Raw genomic sequence first — 20877 nt, 5'->3', positions numbered from 1 at the left:
ACAATGGGAGAAGCGAGAGGGTTTCCACATATGCTCGGATCCTTGTATTGCATGCACTGGTAATAACAAATGCAGTGTGAAGGCCAGCAAAAAAATCCCACTGTCATTCTTGAACTAGTTGCATCACAAGATCTTCAGATTTGACAATCTTTATTTGGCATGCCAGGGTCTCATAATGAGATCAACATGATGCACGGTCTCCATTGTTTGCAAGGGTGTGTGCGAGCGAAGCTCCTGCGTGCAACTATACCATAAATGGGCATGAGTACAAGATGTGGTACTATCTTTGTGATCGTGTCTATCCTTCGTGGGCGACTTTTGTCAAGACCATCTCCAATCCACTAGGTAACCAAAAATCACACGTTGTTGCAAGTAAAAGGATGCTGAGAGGACATCTGGAGTGATCAAAGCACTTTTTGTAGTTGTTTACGGACCTACCAAACAATGAGATCCAGAGACAATGTGAGAGGTGATGACAGTTTATGTGATCACGCACAACATGATTGTTGAGGATGAGGGTGAGGCAATTCACCAAGTAATGGATTTGAATAGATGTATGATCTTGTCCGGTTTCTTGAGCAGAAAGCAGCAACGTTTGAGCAATTTTCTCCGGATGCATTATCAGATTCCCAGTCGAGGAACCCAAACACAACTTTAAAATGGTATGATGGAGCATTTGTGGACGGTTCATATAGACAACTAGAGCTTGTGTCCAAATAAACTGAATTTAAATTAAACATTTTTTTCAAACTTTATGTTGAATTATTGTTGTATTGGAATATTTATCTTTCAATTATTGATGGATCATGGTATCTATCTTTGATTGTTTTCAATATTCAGCGTATTAAAAAGATGGATGAGGCAATTATTTGAGGGAGAACGTCGGATGACATTCGCCCGCCAGATGTCCACGCACATTTGAGGGAGTCCGTTTGAGGGGTAGCCTTGTAGATGCCCTTAGAACGCTCGCTTGTCAAAGGAAATCATATCCTTGTTTTTTATTTCTATCTTGGGCATCTTTCTATAGAAAAATGGAGAAATGAAATTCTTAGAAACCTTTGTTATCTGAGTTGTTTCATTTGTGCAATTGAATATTAAGTTTTTTTGGTAACGATTGTTTTTCACTATATCTTACAAAAAACTTCTATCACTCAAATCTTTTAGATGCTTTTCCTTCAATCAAATGACCTTTATATTTCATTTCAGGGTTTTCTGAATCAAGTGACGGTACACTGCATGTGCCGTTTTGAAAGAAACAAAACGGGCGAAAAGCAGGTTTTGTTACTATGTAGAGGCCAACAAAACTCTGACAACTCAATGTAATGTCGATTTATGTGCATGCCAACAATTTTTGATAATTCATGTGTAAGTATAACAAATATCACAATAAAAAGATATATTAGTACTGGTACATAAGTCTCGAAAACTACTTATTTTTACGCTTACCACACAACTACTTCTGCAATATCAGTTTCACAAAATTTGATAATTTGGGCAGCAAAAACCTTACAGCCCAACCACGTAGGTAACTGAATTTCGGAAACATCAACCTGAGGAAAATAAACTACAAGAGCAAGAAAAGTGCACCGGTACGCAGTCCAAAATCCCCTGCAGATTCTCTCGCACAAAGGCAAATAACGGCAACAAAAGGTCCAAGCAAAAACAAGGTCAGAGAGGTAAGGAGAAGACAGAGAAGCATAACGGAGCCAGCACTCAGCAGTCAGCAACACCTTGATCACTTCAAAAGAGGGTTTTGAACTGACAAATTTTGGAGGCCACTTCATCAACTGCACGAACTTGTGAACAGTTTTTCCAGCTCGCTGAGTGGTACAGACTTGAACTGATCTGGCAGCCCCACGCACAGCCTGCTCAGAGACCCGGGAACAACGTTCAATGATCAGAGACTCTAACTTCTGTGAATGTGCCAGCTTCGATACTCCAGCATTAGTCACGCGGTCACAGAGCCGGAGCGTGAGATTAATCAAGCATGGGGCACGCACAATGAACCGCAGCCCAGCATTACTTATGGCCTTGCAATCCACAAGCTCGAGTGTCTCCAGTAATGGAGCAGATGAGAGGGCCTTCATCCCTTTGTCATTAAAGAAGTTGGCACCCCTTAGCACGAGAAGACGAATCGGGCAAGACTTAATGAGAGACACTAGGCCCTTCCGTGTGAAGCCTATTTCTGACGTGTACATGGCAGAGCAGCCTGAAAATGTGAGATCAACACTCTCAAGCATAGGGCAACTGAGAGATAGAGCCTTAAGGCTGTTATCAGTAAATGCCGTCCTGAAAGTATCGTAATAATTCTGAGGATCCAGCCAAAGTGAGATGCTTTTAAGATTGTTGCAGCTCTGGGATAATGCAATCATGTCATTGTCATTTAGACCCCGAACATACTCCAAGCAAAGCTTCTCCAGTGCTTTGCACCTCCCAAAGAGAAAACGAAGTCCTTTTTCTGTCGCAATTTCGATACCTGCCAACCTCAAGTCCTTCATATTCTCACAACTGAAATCATACATATTCAGGCTATGAGGGTTGTATGAGGGATCATAGCCCTCATTAGGCCCAGCCCCGTCATTACGAAAGAATCTTTTCTTGATTTCAAACACAAACTTCTGTAGATTTATCCATCCTGGACCAAACTTCAGGAGGTCATCCTGGCTGATGCCCTCACACTTCTTTACTACAAGCTCTTCCAATGATCCTACAGAGCCAAGGCACTCCAACCAATCTTTGCTACCTACTTTATGGCAGTCAATAAGGTGGAGAGCAGAAAGACTCTTGCAACGAACAACCACGGCGAGAAGCCCTCTTGAAGTTATGTTTAGTGTGGAGGTCAACCTGAGGGACGCTAGTTTCTTGGAACAGGCTAGATAACCAAGACCAGAGTCATCGATGTATGAGCAAAAGCTTAAACCGAGACTAGTCAGCGAGGGGCAGTGAGATGATAACACAGAGAGACCTTGGTTGTCCAACTGATTGCCATGGCCTGCCGTCCAACCAGAGTAGTCGATTTCCACTTTACACAAATTAGGGAATCGGGTGCACAGCGATGCCAAGGCTTCTGTAGCAGGGAAAAGGCCACAGCCAACATGGATAGCACCCCTCTGATCTCCCTCAATCTTGTAGAGCTGCTTCGACACAAGGGAAAGAGAATTCAGATCACTTGTCCTGGTGATCCTTTTGAGAAACTCTGCAAACAGTTCCTCCGGGAGATCCTCCATCGAGCAATGTAGTGTGCAAGTATGGTAATCCTGAAGTTCAATAGGTACGCAGAGCACTGCACAGAAATGAATGAGAATCAGAGTTAAGCATAGCAGGGCTATAAGGTCACTTTAGCGATAGCGATAAAGATAACTATTATACTGGTGAAAATTCATGTGTTACAATAAGGAACAACATCGAAGTAATTATCATCCCAAGTATCTGAAATTGCCGAAATAATAAAGAAAGAAGGGATCCAGAAACAACAATCAGAAATACGAGTCTATGAGATAATACTGTTCCGACTGAACACATGAAAACCTCCTCCATGAGGACCTAGGTGCTCCTGAGCAAGTTGCATAAATAGAACCGAAACTATATGTTTTTGCTAACATACTCCTTTGGACATTAAGTCGTCAATTGAAGTACAAGAATCGAAATTCTGAAACATGTATAATCAAGTATCATCGATATACGAAAAATCATTCTTTCAAGTATATATTAAAGATTCATGTGTTCATCTTTGGAAAGAACATTAACTAAGGTACCGACCTATTTATCTCTAAATCTCTAAGCAGACAACAAAGAACCCATAAGTCACAGAATAATGTAGAGACATATCTGGAATTGCTGGGAAAATGAAATCAAGGAAGAAATCTCGGACATAATAACTAGAATCGATGCAAATCTACGAGATAACATCCACCTGCTGAACCGACATCTTGCGTTCTGCTGAGCGACACTAAAGTTTATTTGCCTTTAGCAGGAAAATCATGTGACTGGGCATAAAAATTAACCGCAACAACAAAGCTAAGGACTACAATTTCATCTGTCAATCAACCATCCAAATCGGAAGAAGGAAGTTTAGGAGCTAACGAACCGAGGTTGGAGCTGTTTTCTTCAGACGGAGACGGAACAGAGGAAAGGGCGCCTCCGTCAGAACGAACGGGAGAGAAGAACGGCACGGATCGGCGGCGGTCGTGGGTCGGCCTGGCCGGAGGAGGAGAGCGCCGTCTCCGACCGGTCTTTTTTTTTTTGACGGATCGACCAACCAAAACCCTCGTCTTGTTCGCGTCCACTCTCTTTGGAGCAGGCGCACTGGGCATATGGGCTTGGTTAGTGTTGGGCCTAGCATGCTCTTGAGCTCGGCGGTGAACAGTCCAAAACCCCTAACAGCCCACACGGCCCAAAACTCGGCGAGACGGAACGGGACTCGGCAGCGGGGACAGCACAAGCGGAAGCTCCCCGTTCTCGCCCCGCCGTCTCCGGAGTTCTCCTCCTCGTCCTCCCCTCCCCCTCTCCTCTCCGAAGCCAAGCTACCACTGCCAGGGCCGCTCGATCCTGGCCGAGACCAAGGGAGGGGGCCGACAATGGCGTGGAGGCGACTGGCGAGCGGCGCCGCCATGGCGGCGCATCTCCGGCGGGGCGTCCCCTCTCCCCACTTCGCCCCCGCCCGCGCCTTCTCCGCCCTCCGCGGCCCTGCCGCCGACAGCCCTACCCGTGAGTTCCTTGCTTCTCCGGCGTCCTCGTTTGCTTGATCCACGCGCTGACTCCCTCGCGTGACTCGACTCCCTACCAGTTCCTGTCAGGCACGCGTTGCAGGGCGTCTGGTCGCGGTGTTCGAGCTCGGCCCCCGCGTTTCAGGCTCGCGCCCCCATGCTCCGGGATCTGCTGGCCGCGAGGGTGCCCCCCGGAGTTCGTCCGAAGCTTCCAGGTAGCCTAAGGGGTTAGGATCGTGTGCTACGGTTACAGTATTTGTCAGTGCGCCGTGGACATCCTTCAAGCTCTCCTTGTATTTGTCTCAAAAACATATCTCAGATAGCCATGTCTTGGTCTACAATGTTAGTTGACCAGGATTATGCTCACTGACTTTAACCATTATTCTAGGTCTGCTGAGGGGATTTGGGACCGGCGGCACCGCAATTGCTGTCATGCTTTATCCCACAAAGGTCGCGGAGGCACAAGGTAATTTCTTGCCACAGACACCAGGCACATTAGAATGTACAGTATATGTTTTTTCCTTCTAGTGCTTGCTCACATGGAGAAAAACATTTAGTGCATTTCCCCGATATGATTGTTCTTTTTCCTGAGCATGCTTATGTATGATCTGGTATTTAGGTATGTATTGGAGTATTGGACAGAGTTTAGTGAAGTTGATACATGTCCTATAGTCCAATTTCATTCAGATTTCCCCTTGAAAAACTTAATCTAAGTTGTTATACATACTTAGACCTAGCTACAGATAATCCAAATGCTAGTCACTATTATTATCCTAATGCACATTTTTCCTGTGTGTAATTTCTTGCATCACAGAGCGACCGCCAAAGAGCCCATCAAAAGACATCACTGTGCTCTCACCACATTCGAAACAAGTTCTTAGGAAATTCTGGAATTTGGTCAGAAAATTTCAGCTGCCTATCGGTTTGATTCTCTTGATTGTGTATGGTTGGCGGAAACCAATGGTTCTTGCCATCAACACATTGCTTCTTCTCTACTCTACAAGGCCTGACCCCTATTCCATATACTTGTTTCTTCAGGAGGTTAGTTAAATTATTATGGCATCTTATAAAAGAACATATTCATGTTTACAGTTTGATGGTGCTTAATGTGGAATGATTGTAGCATCGTTTGAGATTTATTTATGCTACCCAAAATAACAAACTTATGAGAGGATGTTGTACGTTTTTCCTTCTTCTGTTACCTGATATATGTTTTACTGTTTCAGATTCATCAAGGGAAGGTGCAGCAAAATCCTGTATTGTGGAAGGAGGAGGTGAGCTTCATGCTTTTCCCCCCTAAGAGAGCTATATTACATATACCTGCATTTTGTAACACGGTTTGGAGTAGTTTAATGGTTCTACACCACATTACATTTTGAAGTGCTTTCCATATGGTCATGAACTTTCATTCACATTTTATTTCTAGCCTTTGCACAATCGAAGAACCCCCAAAATACCCCCCTAAACTTGAACACATTAAGAAGATTATACCCTTTTCTGAAAACAGTTTGAACATCCGTCTCAACATGCGCATCTCCGCTACACCTAACTCGAAGGGGGCAAATCCACACTTGATCATCTTCACTTCTGGGCAACCCTCATCAGTTATCCTCTCATCCTCTTGAGGAGTAGCAGGTTGCGGTCAAGCAGTCTTGAGTGAGGATCTTTGAATAGCATCTTCCATCTTCCAATGTGTGACATCAGTTTCCAGAGCATTATTCTACCATGCCAGTTTTTGCTCTGAAAACAAAGTTGATTCTGTAAAGACCATATTGAGTTATTGACCAGAGATTAGCCTAGCATAACAAATTCAGAATTGCATTCTTATTGTTTACTCAACCACCAACGGCAAACATATTCAAAGTCAGAACCTAGCTGGACACCGAATATACCAGAGATAATTTTCCACTCTTGTTTGGCCACCACAACACAGCCAAAAAACAAGTTATGCACTGATTGATTCTCAGCACAAAACAAGCATGCCTTATTACCCTGTCTTTAACATTTGGGTGCTTTTGAATGTTATCACACGTGAGAATTCTGTTATTGGCGAGGAGCCATAGAAAGACATGGACCGTATCTATTAAAGTTTAGTTTTGCAGCTAGTATATTGCCCCAGAAAAATCATAATCAAAATTTCTGCAAAAAGAATGAAGAACTGCAAAGCCTTGTGATTTTTCTTTGGTTCCTGAAGGTAAAAAATGACCTTAACCATAGTCGAAACTATTCAAAAGATCATGAAGTAAAAATTGACTAGTACTTGTGGAGTAGAGAATATAATTAGGCAGAAAGTATGCAAAGCTTCACGATTCTCCCTTGGTTCCCGATGGAGAACTGCAGACCTCTTATCTTTTAATTGGATGTTTCGGCACTTGTGTTCCTTTTCCTGTATTTCAAGTACTCCCTCCGTCCGTAAATACCTGTCATCAAAATGAATAAAAGGGAATGTATCTAGATGTAGTTCTAGATACACCCCTTTTTGTCCATTTTGATGACAAGTTTTTTCGGACGGAGGGAGTACTAGTTTATGATTTGGTAAATTGTTCCTGTGCTGCTTCGGTGGAGTTACACCATCACCTGGACAGAACTAGTCGACTGCAGCTTTTGAGATACTATGCTTATGCTTGCAGCTCTCTTCCATGCTTTCTGTCGCCGCAAACAAAAGAAATTTGCTGTCATTGAAATTTAGGTATAATGTCAATTCAATTAAGTTGTATTACCTCTGTCCATAAATACGACACATGATTTTTGGTGAAGTAATGGATAGTGTCAGCAAGGTCAGTCCATATGCATGACAATATTTAGTTCCTCAGCGCTCCTTTTATGTACTAATTTTATAGTTATAACCCTTCTTCATTTGCCTTCAGGTCATCCAGACAAGAAAAGTTGATACCGAAGACTACAAGTTCTTTTCTATTGGGACGGTCGAATTAAAGGACAGAACAGTACTGCATGTGATTGGAATTCTGGGCAATTGGTGGATCTATCATGTGTCGTATGACAAGAGAGTGGAGCGGTTGTACTTGTAACTTCTCATTCTGAAGAGCTGGTTAATAACAGTAGTTACTTGTAGTTTTTGACATCTGTATTAGGGGATACTGATTCTCAATGTTTCGGAGCTCTGCTTTTGCATGTAATGCTAAAATGCGTTAACATCACAAGTTTGTCCGGAAGATCTAGCTCTACTGGTCATCCATGGAATTTGTTTGATGGATGCATCGATTAACTTGTATCTGCTTGAAGTGTGAACTTACATCAATTTGAGTTGCGTTTCTCTGCATTATTTTCTTTAGAAATAACATGGCACTGAGTTTATCTGTGATATGCGATCATTCTGTTTTACCTATGATGTAACAAGGCCTGTTGTCTCATATTTTCTTAATTCTGCATGCCAGGTATGAATATGAGTATAGATATTACTATCTGTCTTTGGAAATACATGACACTGGGTTCATTTGGGATATGAAGATCATTCTGTTATTACTTATGATGTAACAAGGCCTCTTCTCTCTTATTTTCTTTATTTTGCATGCCGGATCGGGATACAAGTACATTATCTGTCTTAACAGAAGTGTTGAACTTGTTATTGATGTTTTTCTGGTAAAGAATAGCTAGCTGGATGAGTCATTTTATTTTTATCAAATGCCAAACTGCTACGCTGCATCTCATCGGATTCCCCATATCAAAATGCTTTCATCTTTCATTTCATCTGTATTGGAAGCATCTGGTACTATCTTATTCCTGATCAACCTGGCTTTTCTTTGCTTGATGCTTTAGTGAGAATCAGTTTACATCAGAATTTCTTTCCTCTTGTCCATACCTGTGCCGTGCCGACGGTGCCGCTTTAGTTAACCGATGAATTAGAATCTGGCATTCCAGTGCCAGTGGCATGAAAGAAACTGGAGTAAAATTCTTTTTTGCCCCTTTTGCTTTGCATCATGAATCTTGATTTTTCATGCCCTTTGTACCCATAGTTTTCCCTAGCAGCGGTAACCAAGTGGAACATGTCTGTTTCCAGGGGGGAGGTAAAGTGGTGATAAGGAATCAGGCAAAGTAACAAGAGGAGAAAGCTCATCGGCTCAGCCTATGTTTTCACCCTCTTTCGTTTAGTATTTCCAATAATGCTAGTTCCTGTTGATATCTATTTAAAGACCTGACCGCAGCTGAAACCTCATTGCCATCGTTAGACGCACTGGTCTGGAAATCAAAAACCTGTGTTGTGTTTATCTGAGCTTTGCAGGGACATGGGTGGGAGGAATATCGGAGTTGCTGTGGACTTCTCATCGTGCAGCAAAGCGGCTCTGCGATGGGCGTCAACCAACCTTGCCAGGAGCGGTGATCAACTCGTGCTGATCCATGTCAACAACTCCTACCAGAATGAGCAAGGAGCGATGCATCTCTGGGAACAGAGTGGTTCACGTAAGTCCACCGACAACCCCTCTTGTTTACCGTGTATTGGAATCTGTAGGATAGGTATAGCGAGTGCTGCACATGATTACCTCAAGTTCTATCTATATTTGCTTCTGCCAGTTTCGAACTGATGAACAAACTCTATACGTTGGCGTTCTCCATTGTGGTATCAAATTACCATGCTTCTGAAATGGCAATTTCTTGTGGATTTCAGCGCTCATCCCTCTGGTAGAGTTCTCGGACCCCCATGTTACCAAGAAGTACGGCCTGTCACCGGACAAGGAGACGCTGGAGATCCTGGCCCAAGTGGCACATCAGAGCGGGGTACCAGTTTTTTCATCTTCCACCCGCAGAATTTTGTACTAGTAATCATAACTCCTGATCAAATTCCTGTGCTAGATATCATTCCTGTCCGCTGATTGCTGATTGTCTTGTCGTCGAAACTACGTGATTCGCAGGTTGAGGTCTTTGGGAAGATACTCTACGGCGACCCGACCAAGAAGGTGTGTGAGGCAGTCGACCTGGTTCCCCTCAGCTGCCTGGTCATCGGAAGCAGAGGCCTGAGCACGCTCAAGAGGTATGCATACCCACAGGTTCAGTTGTATGATTCTTATCTTAATAAAAGTTAAAGAAAAACCCTGCTCCTGTGATTGTGGCACGTCCGGTTCATAGCCGAACTTTACCATGATTTGTCGAGCGTGCGTGCGGTCGATGGTTAAACCGCGCGCACCTTAGCTTGATGGACTTGAACCTGTACATGACCATGGTGCCTTTTTGGTTCTTGGCGGCAGGGCTCTGATGGGGAGCGTGAGCACCTACGTCGTGAACCACGCGGCCTGCCCGGTCACGGTCGTGAAGGAGAACATGTAGTCGCAGCTTGCTACCGATGATGATGCATATGCCGTCTGCAGTCTTGAAAGGAGATACATACAAGAAGATAATACCGTCTGCAAGAACAATAGTAGCAACGTGTAACCAGTAATAATAATAGTATGACAAATAAAGTCTGCTCGGCGTGCACTCCTCTTCTGTATCTTGAAAAGACACATGCTTCATCTAAGCATTTGTACTCTCACAGATACTATATTTCATAGCAACACCATGAAATTGGACTCCGAAATTTACTTGGAAGCTATGATGAAATTACAAGAAATGTTTCTTAAACAAGAAAATACTGTACATGGAATGTGGAGTGTAGTTCATCATAGCAAACACTGGGTTTTTGCAGTTTGCCGTTTGCCATCTTAATCGTCCATTACTTGATCGGTGCCGCTTCATCACCGACGAGGTCCGTCTACGGTCTACCTCGGCGGCGTTTCATTCGATGGCCACATGAACGCAGCCAAGGCCGGCGGCCGCATGCTCGCGCGGCGCGTCGTCGTACCGTCCCCCTGCCGCGGTGCCGCCTCCGCCGTGCCCGCGGCCGCCGCGGCGACGCCCCAGCACGTCTCCCACTACCTCGCGAGCAGCCCGAGGGTGACCTGGGAGGCGCTCTCCGCCGCGTTCCCCGCCGCCGCGGCGCCCGAGGGCCACGTCGACGCCGTGCTCCTCTCCCTCGCCCGGAACCCCAGCCCCTCCTCCTCCTCCGCCGAGACCGTCGCCAAGAACGCGCACAGCTTCTTCCACTGGTCCGCCGCCTCGTCGCCGTCGCCCCACTCGCTCCGCTCCTACTGCCTCCTCGTCCACCTCCTCGCCCGCGCGGCCCTCGTCAGCCACGCCTCCGTCCTCCTCCAGGCCGCCATCACCAGGCACTCCTCCTCGCCCGCCTCGCACTTCCTGGACGCCTTCTTCGCGGCCTACGAGGACAGCGGCACCGCCGCGACGGCCCGCGGCCTCCACCTCCTGGTGCACGCCTACGCGCGGCTCCGCCTCCCGGAGGAGGCCCTCGAGGCCTGCCGCTACCTGGCGCTCCGCCGCGTGCTCCCCTCCCTCTCCGCCTTCAACGCCGTGCTGCACGCGGCGCAGCGCACCGGCCGGTTCCGGGTCGCCTGGGAGGTGTTCGAGCTAATGACGCTCAAGCGGGTGTACGCCAGCCAGGCCACCGTCGAGCTTGTCGTCGGCGTGCTGAGCCGGGAGGGTGCACTTGCCAGGATGGCGGCCCTTGTGGAGAGGATCCACGGCAAGAAGTGCGCGCCGGGCGTCGTGGCCCACGTCGCGCTGGCGCTGTGGATCTTCGAGGAGGGGAGGACCGAGGAAGGGATCTTGCTGCTCAGGAGGATGCTGCAGAGGAACATGGTGTTCGACGACGTTGCTTACTCGCTGATGGTGCATGCTTACTGTCGTATTGGTGATCTGGAGTCGGCACGTGAGCAGTGGGACGGCATGGTCCGACGAGGCTGTCGCCTGAACCCGTTTGTGTATACTTGCCTCATCGGAGTACATTGCCGTGAGGGCAATATTAGTGAGGCCATGCAGTTGCTTCAAGAAATGCTGTCCATGGGGTTGAAGCCGTATGATGCTACATACAGTCACCTCGTCACCGGGTGTTTTAGACATGAGAGGACAGATGAGGGCTCGGAGTACTTCGACAAGATGCTCCATGAAGGCCTTGTGCCGGACATTGGCACTTGCAATGAGATCTTAGAGGCGATGTGTGGTGCTGGACAGGTCGGCAAGGCAAACGAGTTGGTGACGGCAATGATCGACAAAGGAATGATTCCTGGTCAGGATACATACTGCAAGCTCATTGATGGGTACGTCAAGGTTGGTGATGCGGAAGGTGTTGTCAAGATTTATCATGAGATGGAGCACAGGGGACTTAACCATGGCATCGAAGTTTTTACCTCCCTGATCAGTGGCCTGTGCCAGTGTGGGAATCCAAAGGAAGCTGAGAAGTTTGTGTCTGTGATGGAAAGGAAATTGCTGGCTCCGACTAGTGACATAAGCGATATGCTGATCAGCAGTTACTGTGAGAAGGGTAACACTAAGAGCGCACTTCGGTTATATGACAGGATGATTGCACGGAGCGAGAAGTTAATCCCCTCTGCGGATACATTTATGATGTTGGTGAGAAGAGTCATCAAAGTAAAGACATAGTTCCCATAATACCTGATCTCGCAGTTAGATGGTTTGTGCTTGATGGGAAAAAAGCTAAAGGGGGCTGAAGGATAGGCGAAGGTAGAGAGGGAGAAGGTTGCTATTATTTAATATAAGATTGGTCTACATATTGCACTTATTGTACCTTCGCAAAGGAAATGGTAAAAATAGTAGGCTAGCCAACAGCAAACCACCATGAGGCTGCTGAAAATAAAAAGGACATGTGAGGAGAAATTAAGGCCTCCCTAACTCCCGTGAACATGAAACCTGCTCTACGAGTGAGGGGAGGAATTACAAGAGAATCCAATTTTCTTTTCTCGCCTTGTAAGGCAAACAATCTGAGATTCTAGTTGGAGACATGTTATTTTCTGCTTGTGTGCAAGTGGATGAGGCCAACCTACGATGCAGACTCCCTTGGAGTCCAGACAAGATTATTGCTAACATAACTACTCTATGAGTGTATGCTGCTCCTAGGACCTTTTCAATGCAAAATGGATCACTGGATTTCTGCTTGCCTGTTACTGTAAGGGTTTGTTCTTCTATGAAGCACTAATGCACTGAGCAGGAACTGGTAAATGGTAATCTTTTTCCAGTGCTGATGATGACATAATGTATGATAACATTTTTAATGCACTGAACCATTATAATGTCATTCACATGTCTATAGCATTGTTCAGTGTCATCTATCAAACTGACTCTGAATTCATTTTTTGATTCAAATCTTGCTGATGTTCAGTGCTTTTAAGTTTTCTTGCTCTCATTCTTTTCATATTGTGATAACGGAAGGCCTCATTTCAGTCAACAGTTAACTTCCGACATTCTGCTTGACCTAATTATAGCTTGCCCTCTTTGCTTTTGGCATGTTATAAGTCTGTATTTCCTGGCATGTTATAAGTCTTGTTCTCTACTTAAATGTGTGCACACCTGTAGGTGATATGGGGCTGCATGACTGTGTTTAAGGTTGGCAGTAGGATTCTATAAGGCATATGACAAATAGCGTCTGTATATCTTTTGGTGATGGAACATTAAAGATAACAGCTAATTTTGTTTGCTGGACTGGTTAATGAAAACTGAGGGCTTTCGTTTTCAGAATCAGGCTATCTGTAATAATGGACATGCTGTTCTCATGTGTGACATCTCTTATAAGATATTTTTCTTTGTTAAAGAAATACAAAGTCTGCTGTCATTTAGTTTGCAGTCCTTGGATCTTTTGTCTATTGTACATGTGTGTAGGTTCTGGTATATGACCCAACATCACACCTCAGCGGGACACAGTTTTTACTGTGTTGGTTTTCTACTGCAGCAACCAATAGATCTCCGATGCAGAAGACACAGGTTTGTCACCAGCCAAACTAATGCTTGATTTTTACTTATGCTGCCACTCTGTGCTAGATGTCCATGAATCTGATGCTAGCTCTTAATCACTTGAGCGATTGATGTGTCAAGAAAATTAAGCTGATCGTGCTCCGGTGGCGCTTGGTGCTAGGCGAGGGGGATCGAGCCGAGCAGGGGGGCGCCTTGCGGGAACTTGCGCGCAGGAGGGGAGGGCAGGCCATGGCATGCTCTGCAAGGACACGTGGGGGCTGATGGCTTCAGGTATGACTTGTCTATACTCAAAGTGGTCAGTATGACCAAAACCTATAGGAATAAAAGTCTTCATTAACTCTCCTCCTTTTCATGTTACCTTTTTATCTGGATCACCAACGCCGGTTTACTTCTATTGTGGGGACCTTTAGAGGGCCAAGATGAACTTTCATCCTAGCTCAAAAAGAAAATGAAAAAACTTTCACCAGCTGTCCATACACTGACAGTGTTTGGCTAGACACCTTGGTTGGCATGGGGTCCTCCAGCAACGTCTTTGTCTCTTTGATCCAGATTTAGTAGAGGCTTCGACCCGGTCACGACAAATCATCTTTCTCACAGCTAGCGAGGGCTCATGGGCTAGTGAATGTTCGTTGTAAGATAGTCATGAGCCGACCTAAAGCTCAACCTGGTGTACGTGACCGCCGACTACACCAATGGGCAGGCTAATGGGTATCGCTTCCCCCTTGGTTTGGCTCCACCCCTTGACCCCTTCAGGCTCCGGGTGAATTTTTTTATCTGTATCAGCGTTGAGTTTTGATCTCGACTAATTTGGTATTTAAAGCCATGCTGCAAAACCATTCATCTAGAAAAGGATTGCACTCTAGAACGCTGAATTCTAGTAGTGACTGGGCACTCATAATTAACGAACTCTCATTTATAAAAAGAATGATAAAAATGTACGCCCATTGTATCGATAATCGAAGCACTCTGATTGTCGTCCATGGCATGGCATAAGGATATCCCCAACAATGGACATGGGCCAACCGTGGGCCACAGTCATAAGAAAATGCATAAGGAAACTGATAATACTGAACGGAATACAGTGTCTATTGCGTGGAACTGGTTGGTACACATACCAGCAGCATGTCTGCTCAGGTGTGAGACTGAATTTCCGATAAGGACACATCCCAACAAAATGTGACCTTTTTTTTCCCTGTCTCATCTCTCCCTTCTAATACTTCTCTCTTTCACAGTGGGTCCACATGCCATCTACTCCACATAACCTGAGTGATGATGGGGATCATTCTTTGAATGTATTTGAGTTTCCATGGTCTGTAGGGCAGGCTAGCTCGATTACGACTTAGTACAAATTTCCAAAAAGAGCTGCCAGCTCCCATTGTTCGACTCCAGGAACCAGATGCATGACCGGTAACATTGTGGCAGAGGATTGCCACACCATACATACGATATCTCAAGCCTAGTCTGCTCCTCCCGTCACCACATGTATGAACAGCAATATTCTCAAATGAACATCGCGTCCAAACCCATGTTCCAGATGTGCGTCATGGTGGCCTCCCTTCTCATCGCCTCAGGGGATGTTGCGGCTGCTAGACAACAACATGCTCGAATGAGAGGTATTGCTATGAACTTTCCAGTGCTAAGTTATGCAGTTCAAACATGCATCAATCTGGAAATAACCTTGGCGGAATGCTAGGTGTTTGTGTTACTACATGCCTGCACTGCATCTAATATGAATAAGTTGTTCAACAGGCTTCGTTTTGCTGCGGATGCTTGTGATAGCCAACCTCTGGATAATATGCAGCGGCAGTGTTCAGAAACAAGTTCTCCTGCCAGGGTTCAGTGTCTCTGAAAATGATTACATCGATAATAATGGAACTTTTCTGTTGTCCAATGGCTTCGTATATGGCTTCGGCTTTGTAACCAGTAGTGTGTCAGAGAGCTCCTATCTTCTCTCGGTGGTGCACCTAGCCTCCACTTCTGTCGTCTGGACTGCTAATGCTAACTCTCCTGTTTCTCATACGGATGCCTTTGTGTTCGACAAGGATGGTAATGCCTACCTGCGGTCTCAAGGCTCCACTGTCTGGACTGCCAATCTCTCCGGCAAGGGCGCCTCTATTCGGCTGCTGGACTCTGGCAATCTTATAGTGCTCGGCAAAGACGGCTCTTCTCTTGTATGGCAGAGTTTGAGCTATCCAACGAACACACTTTTGTCTGGCCAGAGCTTCACTGATGGGATGACACTTGTGAGCCAGTCCAGCACAAACAACATTAGTTATACACTTGGCATCACATCAGGGGACATGAGGTTGTACGCAGGCTTCCAGAACCCCCAACCTTACTGGTCTGCTGTGCTGGATACAAGGTTGCTCGTGGACATGAATGGCGACATCTACTCTTCAAACCTCAATTCAACTTCGTGGTACTTCTATGATAAATCAGGGTCTCTTCTATCACGGCTTAACATTGCGCAGCAGAATGACACATTGGCTGTTGTCCTCAGCGACAATGGATCCCTTTCCTTCCGCATCCTCCTACAGATTGCCGATGGCACGCGCTACATGGCTAGTCTCCCATTCGCAATCCCGGAGGACTCATGTGACATGCCAGCCCAGTGCGACCCCTATTCCGTTTGCATTAGTGGAGCAGGATGCCAGTGCCCGTCAGCACTTAGCACCTTTCCAAACTGCAACCCCGGTCTCATATCACCATGTAACTCAAAAGAGGACTTTCAGCTAGCTCAACTGGATAGTGGAGTTGGGTATATTGGCACTAGGTTCACCCGGCCCTTGGCTAGAACAAATATCATAGGATGCAAGGATGCATGCATGGGCAACTGCTCGTGCATTGCCATGTTCTTTGAGCAAAAGTCAGGCAATTGCTTCCTTTTCAACCAGATCGGTAGTTTGCAGAAGAAAGGTGAAAGGGAACCTGCTTCTGTATCTTTTATCAAGGTATCTAGTTACTGTTGTCATTGTGGTCGGACCGTTGGCTGTCATAGGGGTTCTTGTTTATGTTGGCTTCAGCATTTATCATCGTCGTCGGAGGCAACCTTCACCCTCACAAGAACAAGACGATGGGTTTCTCCGGACGATATCTGGAGCACCAATGCGGTTTACTTACACGGAGCTCCGAGGTGCTACAAACAACTTCGCTGACAAGCTTGGTCAGGGAGGATTTGGATCCGTGTATCTCGGAACACTCCCAGATGGGAGTAGCATTGCTGTAAAGAAGCTGGAGGGCCTAGGCCAAGGGGAGAGAGAGTTTCGTTCTGAGATGACAACAATTGGCAACATCCACCACGTTCATCTAGTTAAACTCCGAGGTTTTTGCGTCGAGGGGGCACAAAGGCTTCTTGCGTACGAGTACATGCCCAAGGGGTCTCTAAACAGGTGGATTTTGAGTACTAGAGTGGATGCTCCCCTTCTAGACTGGGATACAAGGTTTCGCATTGCACTTGGAACAGCAAAGGGGCTGGCGTACCTCCATCAGGACTGCGAGTCCAAGATTATACATTGCGACATCAAGCCTGAGAACGTTCTACTTGATGAAAACTTCCATGCAAAGGTAGCTGACTTTGGGCTTGCCAAGTTGATGAGCAGGGAGCAGAGCCATGTTTTCACCGGGCTCAGAGGCACACGGGGCTATGTTGCGCCCGAGTGGATCACCAACCACGCCATCTCAGATAAGAGCATAGTCCTGCTCGAGATAATCAGCGGAAGGAAGCCTCGGAGAAGGCCCATTTCCCACCCTTCGCTTTCAAGAAGCTGGAGGAAGGCGATCTTCGCAATATCGTCGACGCCAAGTTGGCGTACGGCGATGGAGATGACCGGGTGGAGATAGCTATCAGGGTCGCTCTGTGGTGCATTCAGGAGGATTTCTCCCGGAGACCTTCCATTTCGAAAGTTGTCCAGATGCTCGAAGGCGTCTGTGATGTGCCGCAGCCACCGACGTCCTCGCATGTTGTGGACCGGCTCCATCCGAATGCTTTCAACCCGACTGATACTCTACTTTCAGCTGTGCAGCTGTCATACTGGAATAGATGTCCGGTTGCGCCCCCGGCTACCCCTTGTTTTGGCAGCATACTGTATCTCTCAGTAATGTGATGTACTGCTGGCCTGCGTATATTTGATGCGTGAAACCGATATTGTTTCCAGTCCGTAGCTCTGTGTTTCTGGAGCTGCTCTTCTGTTTTGTTGGCTTGTTGCTAGTGTTGGTTTGATTTTGCCGGTCCTTCAGTGGATATGTACGGGGATAGTAGGTTTACGCCCCGTAGGATGTGTTGGACAGCGAATGCATTGCAGCAGATTTCCCATTAGTGCCATAACTCGATTTTCTCTTTCTGCCTCATCTTGGTGCTCCGTGAGTTGTAAGCAATTATACTTGCGTTGATCAATTACTGGGAAGGGACAAGCCCACTTGACAAAATAAAAAAGTATGGGTACGCCAAAAGTTTTAAATAGCAGCCGCAACAGCGGTAGCGTCTCAGGTTGTGCTAGAAAATCGTTTGCGTGTCTTTTTGAACATAGTACAATTGAAGTCGCTGACATACACGAGCATACGCTTATCCCTATGAGCACTCTTAAGAGACTGGGCCAGCATAGCATCTCGAGATTTTACAAACATCGCAGCCGACGGGACCGTCTCCTCCCATTGAATGTACATTGCCGGAAGCCTGAAATAACACCAGGAAAATGCGAGCATTGATGTCAAGTCTAGGACTTGAATCCTGGTAAGCTGTAGATACTAACCATCTAACCACGGGTTGGTTCAAAAATAGTGTGCTTGTCAGACCGCTATACCATCCGCTATCCGCAACATCGCCCGCTACATGTGCTTGTCATATGAAAATACCCAATATGGACCGAGCTTCATGAAGGCCTTAATTTGGAAACTAAGAAAATTCAAACTTTTCAGTATCAAAAAATTCTGAAAGAAAATACAGATATACCTAGAGACATGGTGTACACGTGTAAGTGTGTAGGTCGCAACAGTTAACACGAGAGCTACAAACAAAAGCGAATCTGCGGCTCTTTACCATACGTAATGTTCATCCTCAAAATCTTTTTATGTTTGCAACTCCGCAACTCAAGGTATTTTATCGTGAAATTTTACACACATTTTTTTAAGAATTTTTTGGAGATGAAAAGTTTGAATGTTGAATAACATGCGGTGTACGAGCTGGACTTGGGCGGAGTGGGCTAGTAGGGTGCGTGTACTCCTTGGAATAACATGCGGTATGGCAAAAGATGACGATGCCATCGTCCATTGGTAAAACCATGGGACGTGCAACCTATTTGTTTCTCCAACGGGGATGACGGGATGTCATTCCATCACGTCTATCACCCCAACCAAACCGTGGTGCGTCGCAAAGTCCACCGAAAGTGGCCGCCTCCAGTTTCACCGCAAGCCGTTGAAAAAATCCATTTCCCTTTTGGAACATTCGCGGGAGGGACGCGGCTCCGTGTATCATACCGGGGTAGCCGTGCAGTGGACATCTCTCCCTCCCATTGTTTAGTCGGCCATCTCCCGTTGTTTTGGCAGCGGCGCCGAACCCGCCCTCCCAAAACCGTTGGCGCCCACCCCACCTATAAAACACATCACCTCAACCAAATTCATCATCACACACACACGCACACACCAGCAAAAATATTCCAACGAAGCAAGAAGATCATCGATCGATCTCCAACTCCAACAACTCCGGCGCCGGGCCTTGATCGGAAGGGAAGAAGGAGGGATGCGGATGAGCTGCAACGGGTGCCGGGTGCTGCGCAAGGGGTGCGGCGAGGGCTGCACCATCCGCCCCTGCCTCGAGTGGATCCGGAGCGCCGACGCGCAGGCCAACGCCACCGTCTTCCTCGCCAAGTTCTACGGCCGCGCCGGCCTGCTCAACCTCCTCGCCGCCGACGACGCCGCCCTCCGCCCGGCGCTCTTCCGCTCGCTGCTCTACGAGGCCTGCGGCCGCATGGTCAACCCCGTCTACGGCTCCGTCGGCCTGCTCTGGTCCGGCCAGTGGGGGGCCTGCCAGGCCGCCGTCGAGGCCGTGCTCAAGGGCCGCCCCATCGTCCGCGTCACGTCCGACGCGCCTCTCACGGCGTGCGACATCCGCCACGTCGCCAAGGCCGACCGCCCTGCTGCGGCGACCGACGCGCTCCTCGGCGTCTCGCGCGCCGGGCGCACCGGGTTCAAGCGCGCGTCCTCCTCCACGGCCAAGTCCAAGTCCAAGTCCAGGACCTCCTCCGGCGCCAAGCGCGACGATGGGCTCGACCAAGCGCCGAGCCACGAGGAGTCGGCCGGCAGCCACGACCACGGCAGCCACGTTGAGGACGACGGCATGGCAGTCGAGCAGACGAGGGGAGAAGAGTCGTCCGAGGGCACCGAGGTTGACGCGGGCTCGCACGTGAGCCAAGCAGAGGACAGCCCCGTGCCGCCGGTCGCGGCCCAGGACGAGGAGGCACATGACGACGAAATCGGGCTGGAGCTGACGCTGGGGTTCCAGCGCGTGGTGGCGAGGTCGCCGCCGGCAGGGGCACGCTTCGGCGCCAGCAGCTCGAGCGCCGAGTCCAGCCACATCGGCCTGCTGCTTGAGCTGCCGGTGTCATAGAGGGAGACGCGGAGGGCGACAGTGCCGTCCTTGAAACTTAGCTGCTGAGATAGAGTCATCAGTTTTGGGATCGTGTCATGCTCCTTCGTTGGTTTCCGTTTTTCTTTTCCCCATTTTAGAACAGAGATAGCAGTGGAATCTTGTATACCTTGTGCATCTGCTGAGTGCCTTGTTGTTAGGGCCTCTCTGGATATATCTCATGGTATGTTACTCACAGGAATGACACTACTAGCTATGATGTACTGATTTCAAGTCATTAGAGCAACTGTCATATGGCTTCAATCAGGATAATAATTGTGACTTCAATCGGCATAATAACATCTAATATAATGATTTTGACCAAGCGGCCAGCTTGGTAAACTACCAACAAACAATTGCAATAGTAGTATATTGTTGATTTTGACCCGAAGTTGTTGTATGCCTCTCTCCGTCCGTCGACATAATTTATGGAACTCGCTCCAAAACCAAGCTCGTAACCTTCACATTTGAAGGAGATCATGTTTGGAGCTCACTCCAAATCCAACTACGAGAGATGAAGTTTCAGCCTCTTCCTTCGCGCCACATGCGGGATGTAAAGTAGGCCGACCTCCCACGCGCCACTGGCGACGGAAACCCGACCATTATTTAGTAGTCGAATTCCCGTGGGAGCCCATGAGATGGCGTCATGTGGCATCAACTCTTTTTTTTTTGAAAGTATGTGGCATCAACTCTTGATTTGCGTGTGAGCAGGCCGAGCGGAGTCGTTTGAGCAGCCAAGAGGCATGTGAATGGGCCGTGGCAACTTTTCTCATCGGGAGA

The 20877-nt window shown here is 47.2% G+C and overlaps 5 protein-coding genes and 1 pseudogene across 5 annotated transcripts; 5 read left to right on the top strand and 1 right to left on the bottom strand.

Moving 5' to 3' along the window:
- Positions 1-1381: 1381 nt before the first annotated feature.
- On the bottom strand, positions 1382-4279 carry LOC125542770 (F-box/LRR-repeat protein 14-like). The gene is made up of 2 exons (XM_048705941.1): positions 4088-4279; positions 1382-3283 (listed from the first exon to the last, which is right to left on the bottom strand). The coding sequence occupies exon 2, from the start codon at positions 3225-3227 to the stop codon at positions 1443-1445; it is 1785 nt and encodes a 594-aa protein (XP_048561898.1). The 5' UTR covers positions 3228-3283; positions 4088-4279; the 3' UTR covers positions 1382-1442.
- Positions 4280-4416: 137 nt separating this feature from the next.
- LOC125542772 lies at positions 4417-8028 on the top strand. Its single transcript, XM_048705943.1, has 6 exons — positions 4417-4707; positions 4787-4921; positions 5095-5172; positions 5521-5747; positions 5933-5980; positions 7574-8028. Exons 1-6 carry the CDS (start codon positions 4578-4580, stop codon positions 7733-7735), a joined length of 780 nt encoding a protein of 259 aa, XP_048561900.1. The 5' UTR covers positions 4417-4577; the 3' UTR covers positions 7736-8028.
- Positions 8029-8832: 804 nt separating this feature from the next.
- LOC125542774 (universal stress protein PHOS32-like) lies at positions 8833-10247 on the top strand. Its single transcript, XM_048705945.1, has 4 exons — positions 8833-9125; positions 9331-9440; positions 9575-9693; positions 9908-10247. The coding sequence occupies exons 1-4, from the start codon at positions 8951-8953 to the stop codon at positions 9984-9986; spliced, it is 483 nt and encodes a 160-aa protein (XP_048561902.1). The 5' UTR covers positions 8833-8950; the 3' UTR covers positions 9987-10247.
- A 136-nt stretch (positions 10248-10383) lies between these two features.
- LOC125542771 (pentatricopeptide repeat-containing protein At1g66345, mitochondrial-like) lies at positions 10384-12838 on the top strand. Its single transcript, XM_048705942.1, has one exon. The coding sequence runs from the start codon at positions 10449-10451 to the stop codon at positions 12150-12152; it is 1704 nt and encodes a 567-aa protein (XP_048561899.1). The 5' UTR covers positions 10384-10448; the 3' UTR covers positions 12153-12838.
- A 128-nt stretch (positions 12839-12966) lies between these two features.
- Positions 12967-18825, top strand: LOC125542769 (annotated as a pseudogene).
- Positions 18826-19073: 248 nt separating this feature from the next.
- On the top strand, positions 19074-20439 carry LOC125542773 (LOB domain-containing protein 40-like). Its single transcript, XM_048705944.1, has one exon. It carries the CDS (start codon positions 19213-19215, stop codon positions 20077-20079), a length of 867 nt encoding a protein of 288 aa, XP_048561901.1. The 5' UTR covers positions 19074-19212; the 3' UTR covers positions 20080-20439.
- The last annotated feature ends 438 nt before the right edge of the window (positions 20440-20877 follow it).

Source organism: Triticum urartu, chromosome 3, assembly GCF_003073215.2.
Source record: "Triticum urartu cultivar G1812 chromosome 3, Tu2.1, whole genome shotgun sequence".
NCBI lineage: Eukaryota > Viridiplantae > Streptophyta > Magnoliopsida > Poales > Poaceae > Triticum > Triticum urartu.
Note: the sequence above shows the minus strand (reverse complement) of the source record. Positions and strands in the feature narration are given on the sequence as shown.